General features: G+C 39.0%; 1 protein-coding gene across 2 annotated transcripts in view; it reads right to left on the reverse strand.

Moving 5' to 3' along the window:
• Positions 1-13,821, reverse strand: part of LOC126485162 (protein argonaute-2) — a gene marked incomplete in the record, with an annotated part of 212,790 nt that overhangs the window by 154,848 nt on the left and 44,121 nt on the right. For both annotated transcript variants that reach the window (XM_050108838.1, XM_050108847.1), the window contains 1 exon segment: positions 10,956-11,090. In XM_050108838.1, coding sequence (XP_049964795.1) covers positions 10,956-11,090 — 135 coding nt within the window.

Raw genomic sequence — 13,821 nt, forward strand, 5'->3', positions numbered from 1 at the left:
CATAAAAATATGGAAGAAAATCTTTTTCCCCCATTTTACAGTCTTTCACTGGAAGGGATAGTAACTCATCAGCTTGACTCCTCTGTCAACACCTGTTTCAGACAAGTTTTAGTCTAGTACAACATCTGGCTTCACTACCTCAACATATCCGCTCATGGATTTTACACTGACATGCGAAGTAGTCATCTTATGCTGTGTTGACAACATGTGTTCATCACATTTGTCTTTCCATTTCAAGCAGAAAAGGTGTCCTTTGCGACAAAATGTCATTTCTCCTTTCTTTATTTTTTGATTTATTAGGTCTCTAGGCAAACTGTACTTCCCAATGTATTTCTTTCCCATAGTTCTTCCAGGACTGCAGGACTTGTACAAAACCTGTCCATGTATACCAAATATCCTTTTTCCAAGTAAGAGGAACATAGTCTCAGTAGCAGGGATTTGACAGAATTGTCAACACTTCCTTTTCCTTCAGTATAAACTTCAGCACTGCACATGTAATCTGTTTGAGCATCACTTACAACATACAGTTTTATCCCATATTTCTCTGGTTTGTCTTTCATATTAACACAGAATCCAATTCTTCCACAAAAAGGACAAACTGCTTCATGCATAGTCAGATTTCATGATGCATAAAAGACTTCTCTGCATCTTTCTGTGAAAAAGTCCCAAAAAGGTCTTATTTTACGCAGAGGGTCATGGCCTGTGTGGTATCCACAGTGCATTATTGTTCACATGCAGCATTCCGTATATGGCAAAAAATCTGCCACTAACTACTTCTGTTGTAGTACAAGAAAATTGAATCTTGCAACCAACAAAAGTAATAGGTCCTTGCAGTAGCTCCTGTTGTCCAGTTTCATTAGGTGTAATCGAAAATGTATCAACTGTCTTGTACACTGGCAATCTGCTCCTTCTTCTATACATTCTCCTCCTGTACGGCATGGCGATGTGTATCGTGCGGCTGCCTCGGGTCGAATGAGCCTGCAGCTGCCTCAGTACCGGATGCTGCTACTGATAAGAACTCGGCGCGGCACTTATCAGCGCCGCTGCGCAACCGGAAGTGAATTCTTCTGCAACACGCGTCTAGTAAAACTAGGACGCGTGTTGCGCGGCAGCCTCGCTCTGCGGCTAAGTCCCGCTCAAGGTCACCCGCCTTACACAGCGGCATACGGCCAACGCACAGAGCTGAGAAGTAAATGATGAAGCAAGCACAGGGTCTTCAGACCAATAATCCCTAAGTTCAGGTTTCTTCACAACACACATATTCAAAATGATTGCAAAAAATTGATATACTTCATGTATCTTCACTGCTCTCCATTTCTCCATGAAGATTTTTGTTTGATTCTGTTCTGATGGCAAAGTTCAGAAACAGTATAAGTAGCATATATTTTTGTCCCTGACTTTACTTTTAGAAACGTGCTGTCATCAAAAAACTGCAACAAACCATCTAGTTCCATTGATAATGTATCAACAGGAACCTGAATTCCACTCGTTTCTTCAAACAGAGATAATTCAGGGAGTGCATCAAAATGACAACGTTCATTATAAAGGGCAGGCTATTGAAATGAACGACAAACTTGACTAATAGAAACTTGTGCATTAGCTTCTTCATACTCACTACCATTGTTTCTACCAGCAGTACAAGTTTCACTCTCCAGCTCACGTGAGTCATCATTGTCATCAGAAAAATCGCCAATGTCATCCGAAAGATAGTCAAGTTTAATCTCTACGTTTGACAAGTGATGTCTGTTAGCCATATTCACTATTTATATGTTTTACACACGGGAAGGATGCACACAATCCCACAACACAGCAGCCGACATAGAACAAAATAACCTAGAACAAAATAACCTTCAACAAAATTCCAGGCGCGCGCAGTGCACGTAACATTGGTAACATTCATGAGAGGCTGGCACACACTAGCCATCAACAGTGCACTTATGACAAGCCAAACAATTATTCTCGCCACTTACAAATATGTAACATGTGTACAGCAATGCACTGTGCAGGCTTGGCTAGCATCTGCGTTTATGTTCAGACACACATTTCTCGCAGCGTTATCCTATTTTTGTCCAACCCCTGCATCGATCATAGTGTAAATATTGCTCTCAGCACTACTTCAACTTTTTAATTTTACACATAACTTCTAAACAAAAAATAAAATGCTGTACCAACCACTAAGTACTACTAAATCCAGACTCGCACATTAGTAACTGTAAGGAACACTTTGAGTCGACAGTTCTTTCTTATATTACTTTTTAACAATAAATCAATATTTGACAGATCCTATAAGAAAGCAACATTAATGAAGTTATTGACATGTTATAGAATCACGAGAAAGAACTGCTGGCAAGTACTTAGCAACGGGAGAATTGTCAGCACTGCCGATACACACACTTAAAAGTACCACACACAACACTATCTTAGCTCTCCGAATTAATAATTCCTTCCTGGGGGAGGGGGAGGGGGAGGGATATATTAAGGCAGTGATTTGTCTCTCCTTTTTAATCTTCCCCAATCTGTAAAACTTTCCTCTCTGAGGAAGGAACTCTTAGTTCTTAAAGCTAGGACGTGTGTCTATTCATAGTGTTGTCATCTCTCTGAAGGTGAGTACTGATCAATAGTTCTGTCCTATAATTTATATAATTTTCTTAGCAGAATTTTCCTTTTAAAGAAATTACTGATTAGCATTCATTTACACATCAAGTGTACCCGAAACGTATGAGGTTTCTTACTACTAAAATATAGCATCAACATGATGTTTCATATTTCCTAACACAGGCTCCTCTACAAGTTGCACAGAGGACCTAGCAGCAAAAATTCTGATACGGAACCCATGTCTAGGAATATTCAATTTGTATATGAAATAAGTCTGAAGATGGAATCAATTTCAAACCTCCTGCTTCACAACAGGCACACAAACAGAGAAGAGGGTGCCAATGTCAGTCTGTTTTTTAAACAGGTACACTCACAACTACAAAAACTACTAGGGTTGACTGTGGTGCTTAAGACATATCGCAGTTTCAACTTTGAAGAGGATGTCATTGGTTACGTAGAAAGAACCTGACAATGCATACTTGTGAACACTACTCATCTCATGGGCTCCTGTAGAGCACACTGGTCACAGCTCGCTGTTTCCAGTGAGATCTGAAGTGGAGATCTGAAAGTACCCCAATCTTCAGAAATAGTGTACACCTGAACTGCAGATTTCTGAACATGTGTTCCTTATCAAAACTTTATCCAAGTCAGGGTGTACACATGGACAAGGAAAAAAATTCCTGGATTTTTCCCAGATTTCCCGGTTAAAAAAACACTTTCTCCCGGGTGGAAAAAACACTTTTGCTGTGTTAAGTGACAGTATACTTTCCGTCAGAACTGTAAAACTTATCAATCCTTTGAATGGTTATGGTTTATACACCTGTCTAGGACTTCCCAGCACTTTAGAAAAAGAAACCAAGGGAAAAAAACACGTTTTGGAAAGATGTGCATGTATGCTGCATATTTTCGTATTATTTAAAATCGAATTCCACTAAACACCGCATGTTACTTTCCGAAGCATCAAAATCAAGATTGTGATGTACCTTTGTAAGCCAGTGATAGCTCATGTCACGTGATCTCACCAGCCGATGACAGCGAATATTCAGAGCATAGGACATGTTATGTAGTCAGCCAATAGCAATATCACTGTTAAGTAGTGCAAACACACAAATAGGAAATGTTAATGGTTTAAATTAATATACATAGTGTTGCTAAAAGAACAACAAAACTTTTACATATAATATTAGTCTCTAAGATTAATAAGCTGCCAGAAAGCTAAGCTTTCACTTATAATGTTGATCTTTTTTGCGCATGTTACAATCTAATATACATTACACAAATGTTACAATCTAATATACATTACACAAATGTTACAATTTTTAATAGCGACGTGTCTGATTTTCTAGGCTCAAAATTCTTCTAACTGGCTCATCATCAAAGAGCTGATTTTTAAATGAGGAGTCAAATGCTCTGTGGTTTAAGAAATTCATCATACATTCTCACACACAGTTCATCTTGCGTGACAGGAAATTTACTTTGAAAGTAACGCTTTTCTTACCACCATTCACAGTATTTTCCCGTGACCTGTCAGAAACAGGTTTGTTCCAGCAGTTGCCATAGAGTGCCAGATAACAGGTGCCACTGTGCTTGCGCAGCTATGATAATGTAGGAAGCCCATATGTTCGTATGTGTAAAACATTAAAAGATCTTACATTATGTCATAAAAGAAACAAGACATCAGAGGATACTCTGAGAGCATCGGAATTTGATGAACCAAACTAAAATGCATGCTCCAGCTTGAAGTGCACATTCGTATGGCCAGATTTCCAATGAAGTAGGCCTCAACAATAAAGTAAGCTTTAGTGTGCTTTTCAGGATGTAAATTTTCTCGATTACCAGTATTGTATTATCTCATGATTGGATCTTTATCATGGCATTACACCATACGTACTAGGAGATGAAAACATGCACTTGAAATGCTGTGAACAGTTGAAACTAGCCAATAGTATCAAATTAAACACTTTGTTTAAAATAAATTGACTGAGCAGCGGAAAAGTTCAATAAAGCCAAATTTCTGTAGCAAACCGACAAAAGAACTTCATTGTTCTGCAAGGTGATTAATACTAATAACACATTTTAGCCTTCCATAATTATGAGAATGTATTTTAATTCACTTGATAGCTACCGGCCACAGAAATCCGTTCTGTTGCTATTTGATGCGAAAGCAGTAAACGAAGAGGAAACAGCAAAATTGCTAAAAATAAACACGGTTCAGGAGGAAATTACCCACCTCCCAATTACAACTCAGATTGCTCTGCGCATCAGCCCCAGATTTACAATATTTCCGAACCGGGGCAATACTAGATAGTGCCCCTCTCACCCCCACGTCCTCCCCGAGCTTTTGAGATGGGACTTATCAAAAATATGTTCATCTTTCTGAAGAGTCTGATACATAAAACATGTATGTTCAAGGACATGTAAGACATGTTATTTGGTCTTAGGTATGACAAAGTGCAGCACCATTTTTCTTCACACAGTATTATTCTATTGCACGTCACTGTATTTCTTTGTGTGGAATTCAAACGTGTATATTTTATAATGGATGCCATCAAACTATATTCAGGACAGGTTTGACATCCAACCCCTCTTTAAAAAACCTCGCAATTAATACTGGATGGGATTATTTGTAACTGAGAGAACAATAACTCTTCAGAAAATTTGCACTCTTTATTACCTATTAGCTAATAACTTGCTGTTTTGTGTGACATAAAATTAAATATAGGATATATAAAATCAGTAAAGACAAGAAACAAGCAAGACAGTATACATTTCTTCAATCCTTAGGTCCTAGAAATTTTTTCTCTCTATCTTGCTACGGCTTTACATAGTGTGCTTTCCTCTCTGCGAAAGAAACTATTACCTCATCAAAGTTCGTCAAATGTTTTGCTACATGAAAAATCTAAATGTCTTTATCTAATACTGAAAAAGCTGTTAATACAAATAGCACCCAAAACTGGTGTGGTTTCTCAGTCTCATTACATCTATTTTGTCACTGTCTGCTAGTAGACACAAAATAGGCCTTTCTAATATTGCGGCCATTGTAACATACATCAAATTAATGAGACTGTTTTGGCACAAATGGTCGTTTCTATAACACGACAGAATATAATTCACGATGTACCAATATCAAATGCCCCCCCTCCGCCCATCCCCTAGATCCAGGCCTGCTGCTGGCAGCTTGGGCACACTAGTAAAATTTTTCCAGGTAGCATATGGCTGTTTTCTGCTACTGCTTGCACAGCTAACAGCCACACTTCTGTATCCAGAAGGGGGAGAAGGTACTACTCATACGCGACTCAACAGCGCACGCGCAAGAACCTGTTCACAACTGCTCAAATGAATCTAAGGTGAACAGTTGTGACGTCGCACTCATCGGACGCAATTTGTTATGAAGCATTGCACAATCTTCCTAAAGCCTTTTACACACACTGCTGTTGGCAGACACTTGTATGAGTACTGTGTTTTGTTATTGTATATGGTGCATTTACAACTTAAGTTTTATTTTTTGTTTTTTCTCTCATTCATTTTTTACTGCTGCAGTATTATTCTTCAGTAGCACAATACAGTAATATCCTTCGTTAGAGTATCGGTTCTTACCAGTCAAAATTAAAAAGTTCAGCTGAAAACTAAAACAATGAAAAATTCTCGGTATTCTAAAAAATTCCCGGGTTTTTCCCTGTTTTCTCCCGAATGAAAAAATTCCCAGGTTTTCCCAGATCTCCCGGTTGTCCCGGGTCGTACACACCCTGTACGTCCTCTCTACATCCCGAAGAAGCCTATAATAGAAGTTCTATAATGCCCTTCATGCAACCCCTCCCACCCCCTCTCCATACACATACTTGAAAAAACCAAATACTTTTTGTTGGGCAAATTTATATTTTATAGATCAAAATAAATATATGGCATGGCAAAACACATCAATTTTAAAATTATAAGCTGGACTGGGACTCCAAACAACAGAACCTCTTAGATCAACAGGGTGTTAAAAAAAAACACTGATAATGCATAGGTTGTTGTGTGGGAAGGCAAACTGATTGGTTTTCAAGAAGGAATTCATATCCAGAAATGCACGGCTTGGGTGTGGAGGACATTGAACTCAGAGAACAAACAATTGTGACAGTTCAGATTTGTTTTATTGTCTGATTACAAAAGGTATGCAGCCCTTTAGCCATCCATGTACTGCATATGGGTGACCAGAGCCCAAAACATTCCCGCTAATGTGTCACATTCCTTCACACAGCCCTTGTGCTCATCCTACTGCGGACTTTCTGTGGTTTGCCATGTTGTTGACAGCACCGCGATATGTACCAGTAATGGCTGTAGAAATGACCAACATGGTGCTTTCACATGGCAAAGCGGATTGCAAGGGGACAGTTGCTGCAAGATAGTATGTAGAACATTTTCCAAGCAGACATACCCCATGCCATTTCATGATTCCGAACATAGAGGAAGGCATCAGAGAAATGGAAAAGTTGCACTTCTGCCTGAGGTGTGTACACTGTAAAGTAAAGCAGTAACGCTTGCTTGGTACTTGCAAATACTATATCCAGTATACTGTCCGTCCCCTGGTAGGTGCTGAAAAGTGATACTAGTTTGTCCATGTTCCACTCGAACACTACAGTTGGTGGAGAATGCATTGAAAATGTTTGACGATTATTCAGCCACTAGCACTTGGCAGATGGCACAGGCACTGCACACAGGTAAAAGTGCCATGTGGCACGTTGTCCACAAACAACGGCTCCATCCATACCATCTGCAGGAAGTCCAGGCATTACAGGAAGAGAACTGCCCATGATGGGTACAGTTTGTGCAGTGGTATTTACAATACATAATCCAGCCACAATTCCCGAGCTTGGTGCTACTCATGAATGAATGCACATTTACTAGAGATGGCATATTATACAGTTGTGCAACATGCATGTTTGAGAGGACGAGAATCTGCAGGCAATTAAAGATCACCAACACAGGGTCGGTATTAACATCTGAGCCAGGATAATTGGTGACTGTATCAATGGGCCACATCTATCGCCAAACACACTAACAGGACTGCTCTTCCCCACATTTATCAGAGATGTTTTGCGTACCCTATTGAATGTAGTGCCACTAGATGTTTGAGTGGACATGTAGTGGCGACAAGATGGACATCCAGCACACTCTGACGTCAAAGTGCAGAATCGCCTCTACGTTGCATATCCCAAATGATGGATTGGTAGAGGAGGGCCAGTTCCGTGGCCAGTACCGTTGCCAGACATCACACCTCTCAACTATTTTCTGTGGGGTAGTATGAAGGGTGTGGTGTACGGCATACCTGGAACATCAGCAAAGGACCTTACTGCTCGACTCCATGCAGCAACTATAATAATTGAAAGATGACCACATGTATTGGCTCATGTGCTTTGCGGCTCAGCACTGCTGATGCAGGCTCTGCACTCACATAGAAGGTACACAATTCGAAGCCAATTTGTAGTGCAAACAGCACAATGTGCTACTCATGTTTAGTTTACTGATGTAAAATGGAATGCACACTCATCTCAAACTTCAATGTTCTCCAGTGTCCAAGCTCCGCAATTCCATATACAGAATCCTCCTTGAAAGCTGATCAGTGCGCCTTCCCGCACAGCATATTAAGCACTCTCTCTCTCTCTCTCTCTCTCTCTCTCTCCCTCCACCACCCCTCCCCCGGTCCCTCTCTCCTTGTCACCCAACGCCCCCCCTTTTTTTTTTTTTTGGGGGGGGGGGGGGGGGGGGGGGGGGCTTTATTTTGCAGCATAGTCAATGCTAGGAGAAAGGATATGGCAGAGATCAGCTGAAAGTCACAGCAGATGGACTGTTTCCAAAATAATTTAACTTTCTTCCAGTAACGGTGTGAGCGCTGTTATGAAACTCCCTCACGGTTTAAAGCTTCCTACCACACCAAGAGATAAACTCTGACTTTTGCGTTAAATTACATGCTGAACTCACTGTGCAAGCTTTATGGCCAACTCATTTTGTCGTTTACAAAAAAGGATATTGTAAACCTTCAGGGCATCATCATCTGTAACACTTTTTTACTTCACGACAAAGAATTTCCTTGCAACCAGTTTACCTCACAAATTACTGAAACTTAATTATCATTGCAACTATTTTTCCAATTTTTAAAACACACTGCAGATGATTAAAACACTCACTCATCACATTCTACTCATTAACAGGATTAATGTTTGTGAAGGTCACCCACTGGCTGGCATTTTGAAGCAAAATTCATATAATACTGAAAATCTCACGACTGATGCAATTTTCCTGAGAACCATTGCATATGGCTGCTGCAGAGTAGTATGCTGTGCTACAATGCAGTACAATACAGAAACTGTCACTCCCCCCTATTCAAAACATGACAACAAATTAGTTATTTGCCCTCATGCGAGTGATACAAGGGCAGACTAATTCATTTAGTCACTTATGCAGCAACAGCCCAGGGAAGAAACTTTAAGGAAGTTAAGAAATACCACACAGATACATCAAGGAATGTCCAGTGAATTATAAGGTCAACCACAAGGGACCTAAAGCTGGCGGGAGATAGAGCTGATAATCCCTCTTAGGCTGCGTTCACAGTGTCACCAGCAATGGTCGTCAGACACAGTCGCCAAGGTCGCCTGAGAATGTTGCCCGACAGTGTAGTCATAGTGTGTCCGACCTCCTTCGTCAGTTTTGGCACAGTCAAGCAGGTTAGGATAGAATCTGTTCTATGTATGAAGTAGGTTCGATTTCAACCTCTTAAGAGTGAGCGGATAGCACCATGCCACTGTGCTTGGATAAGAGTCTTGCGTAGTTGCTTCTGCTATTAAGACACCAGATGCATGTGAATGCGCTTTCCTGTCTCGTGAAGAACATGGCGAGTAATTTACACTGAGTCCTCTGTTATCAGAATAACAAGGCAAGTTTTATGAATATATGAGATGATGAGAGAAATGTTTTGTTAGATACTTGAGACAATTCGTGGTGGTCTTGAAAAGCAAGTTATAAACACACTATTTCACTGTATTTATTTAAAGTTGTACGTCTGCACATCAATTAACATTCAATGACTGCCACTTAGCACATGAGTAAACAATGAGCATAAAATGTAGCATAAAATACTCTTATAACCTAAAGCACTTGAAAGTGGAAATACATACCATACACCACATTTGCAAACTACTTATCAGAATGACTACCCTACAGGCACAAAACACCAGTAAACAGTAATAATAATTTGTAGACAATCAATGACAACCTACAAAAAAAGATCCAGTTATAAGCATATACAATACTCCACCCATTCTACTTGAACAAATTATTTTTTGAGGTTATAATCTACACTTAAAATTTCTCTTAAACATTTTGCCTATTTGCGGTTTCAAATAAATCTGCAATTTCAGTCCATAGATTCTGAACTACATCCTAATTATGATATTTTCATCCTCAGGAAGCCACAAACTCATTCTTTCTTGGAGTAAACTTATCAGTTACTCATGCTCCATATTTCGCATGTGAGAACATCAGTCGATTTGACCGAAGAAAACAAACTGATCTGAATTTCGCCGACTGTCATCCAAAGTCTATACGTTTGGGAGATAAGATCAGCTTCAATAGTACTCATGTAGCAGCGTACTGATTTGAAATTATCGGCCATCTCTGGCCGATGTCGATCATCGGTGGTATCCACTGACATCGGAGCCACTGTGACCACAGCCTTACAGAACAAAAAAGTCATGGTTAAGATTATATTGTAAGCTGTGAATGTTCATATGTAGACAGTTATTAGGTGTGCTTGGGAGACTCAAACAAAAGTCCTACATTCTAAAGCTATACTAGTGTTTTGGCAATGAAAGAAGACCTGAGTGGGAAGTTTCTTCTCATGCTAGGCTGAATGATATTGCACTGGATAAGTTTAGCCATACTACCACAAAAGTCTTAAATAAAAACCACTGCAGGAGGTTTATCTTTTGGCTGAATAAACCTGTCAACATTAGATAATCAGCGGATGCAGAAAATGAATGGAGAACAGAATATAAAAACTTGATACAAGTAAGGTACCCTATGCTTGAATACTCTTGCAAAGGAATAACTTAGATTAATTAAGGATGACATCTTTTACAGAGTGGTAAGGAGACCAACAATTGTGGCCACTGACAAATGCAGAAGCATCTATGGTAGAGTATGAATACGGGTACCCAACATGTTTGTAAGATTTGATTTACATGTGTAAGAAAGAAATTCAAAAGAATGATATGCAACAAGAATGTAACTAGTAGATTAATGTGTAATACATATAGTGTTCCTTCACCAATTCAAAGTGTGTAAGGAAATAAATTTTATGCCATACAATCTAAGACACTCACTGGGCAACTCAGGAGGCTGCGGGGGTTGATGAGGTTGTTGGGGGGGAACAAGACCCATTGCGCCAGGGGGGACTGCCACTGCCCCTGGAGGCCCCACTTGACCAGGGGCACCCGGTGGAGGGCCAGGTGGAGGAGCTGAAACAAAAACCACAAATAAATTTGAAAGAACACACACAAATAAATTTACATTGCACAATAATAAATACTTTATTTTAGAATACAAGATGCTTACAGGAAAGACTCCTAATTTATAACAGGTCAGTGCTAACACACATTGAACTGTGGAACATTTTACAAGAGTAAATATTTGAACTTGTTAATGTAAGAAACAGAGGGTCTTGACGGACAAAAGATGTCAAATCACAAATATGCAGGTTTTTTTTTTAGGATATGTGGTTTTAGGAGTCTGCTTCTGCAACAAAAATAATTTTCTCCACAATGAGTGAAAAATATTCACTGCTACTGCTGTCTTTTAATGGCTATAAAACAGAAAAACATCTATACATTAGAGATTGGCGATACAGTTAATGTCCTCCACCTGTGTGCGTTGAAAGATTTGTCGCGACAGCAGTTACAAAGTCAGAGGAATGAGTGTGTTTTCTTTCTCTTTGTACCTACCTCCTCTGATTCTTACATGTGCAAAACCATTACAACTGCAAATTGTCAGTGTGTCTTTGTCAGCATATCCAAAAAGTAAAAAAACATTTTCACAACTCACAATTTGCTTTAAATGGTGTAAAAAAGCCATAAACCTACCTCTATCTAGTAAGTTTCACATGCACCTCTAGCGTTTTTTTTTTATTTTTTTTTAATTTAGTAAATGGCTTTAGGTGTCAATTGTATCTAGTCAGTTCAATAACTTTGTTGAAATGCTAATATATTGAAGAAAATGAGGGCCTGTAATGGGCAGTGGTTACATTTGTGGCCACTGTGTTCCGGTAAGTTGGCTACCGTGTCCCTAGTTGATTATCTTTGACTGTTATGGAGAGAGATGTTTTTATATCTGTGGATAGTCAGTGGCTGCCTGTTGTTCAGTACATGCATTTTAAATCATAATTTACTCTTTTTTGCAGGAGAATTTTTCATCTACAATTTTTTATTGTGTGCTTTGAACATTTATTATTATAATGTTACTGTTTAAACAGTGATATCTGGGAACTATTTTGTATAAATCGACTGTTTACAAACATACACATTTGTGGACACAATGCAATAGGTAACATAACCTGAAATACAACGTAACCACAAGTGTCTCAATTATAAAATACCGTTTTTGTCATTTTGTTACTTCCTTTTATTTTACATTTTCTCTTTCAACATTATCAAAAATGAATCAAAGGAAAACATTGAGCCCAGAGGAAATTTTACTCACTTTAGAGTCTACTGATGCCAACCGATCTGATTTGGACGTAATTACAAGTGATGAAGACAGTCATATTCCTGATTACGATTCTGATGATGATAGTGTTGTTGGTGATAACATTGTTGCTAGTGCTGATTTAGCTGTTGATAGTGTAATTCAGTCAATAACAGTGCAGACCAATAGTGCAACTCCAAGTACAAGTTCCACAGTTTCGAATTCTCCTCCCCGTATTATACGATATCCAAACAAGTACAATGACTTCGTTGGTAACATTCCTGCATTCTGTGGCATTTACAAAAGTAATAGTGATCCTTCAGTAGAAAAGACACCATATTTTTACTACTGCAATATAATTTACTCCTGAAGCACTGGACATAATAGTTCGGGAGACAACACAGTATGCTTTTTCAAATGGTGAATGCAATTTCTCTGTCTCAGTAATTTAAATTCATTGCTTCTTAGCAATTAATTTGATTATGACATACATAAAGTACCCAAACTATCTTATTTACTGGTCAAGTAACCCAGCTTTGAGAATGGATCTTATTGCTGACATTATGTCACTACAGAGATTTGAGAAAATAAAAACATATTTACATTTTGTGGACAATGACGAAATCCCTGAAAACAACACTGACATGTTTGTGAAGGTGAAACACATTTTGGACATACTGAAAGAGCCATTTTCAGGGGCAGTAACTCCTACTGAATATCAAACTATAGATGAAATGATTATCCCCTTCAAGGGTAGAAATATATGAAGTCTAAATCCTAAAAGTGGGGATTCAAAGCAGGGGTACACTCTAGCTCAGATGGATACATGACATTTTTTGAGATGTACCAAGGGAAAAGGCAGGAACAGAATAACACACTGAGACCTAACTTTGGTCCTATTGGGAACACTGTCGTAAGATTGTGCCAGGGGCTAGAAGGAAAGAATCACAAGATCATTTTTGACAATTTATTCACAACAATCCCACTGCTTTTGTATCTGAAGCAAAAGAAAATTCATGTATTGGGAACCATAAGGTCAAACAGACTGAAGGGTGCACAGAGTAAATTGACCAACAGCAAAGCTCTAATGAAATCAGGTCGAGGTTCAATGTCTATTGCTACTTCTAATGACAATATTACAGTTGTGCGATGGGTGGATAGAAACATTGTCCACATGGTATCTACCTTCGCTGGAGGGACACCAACTGATACTCTGATACTGTCAAAAGATGGGACGTGAAGAACCATGCTTGCATAGATACAGAGAGGCCATATGCTGTAGCATGCTACAACAAATTCATTGGCGGAGTAGACATGACAGACCGGATGGTTGCACACTACCCTCACACAATGAAGAGCAAGAAGTTTTATTTGAGAATATTTTTTCCACTTTTATAATGTTGCACTAGTAAATGCATGCATTCATTACAAAAGAGACACTGAAAGAAACATTTATTTTGTGGAATTCAAGGCATCAGTTGCTACAGCAGTTATAGAGTTCAGAAGCCT

The sequence above is a fragment of the Schistocerca serialis genome, chromosome 1, assembly GCF_023864345.2.
Source record: "Schistocerca serialis cubense isolate TAMUIC-IGC-003099 chromosome 1, iqSchSeri2.2, whole genome shotgun sequence".
NCBI lineage: Eukaryota > Metazoa > Arthropoda > Insecta > Orthoptera > Acrididae > Schistocerca > Schistocerca serialis.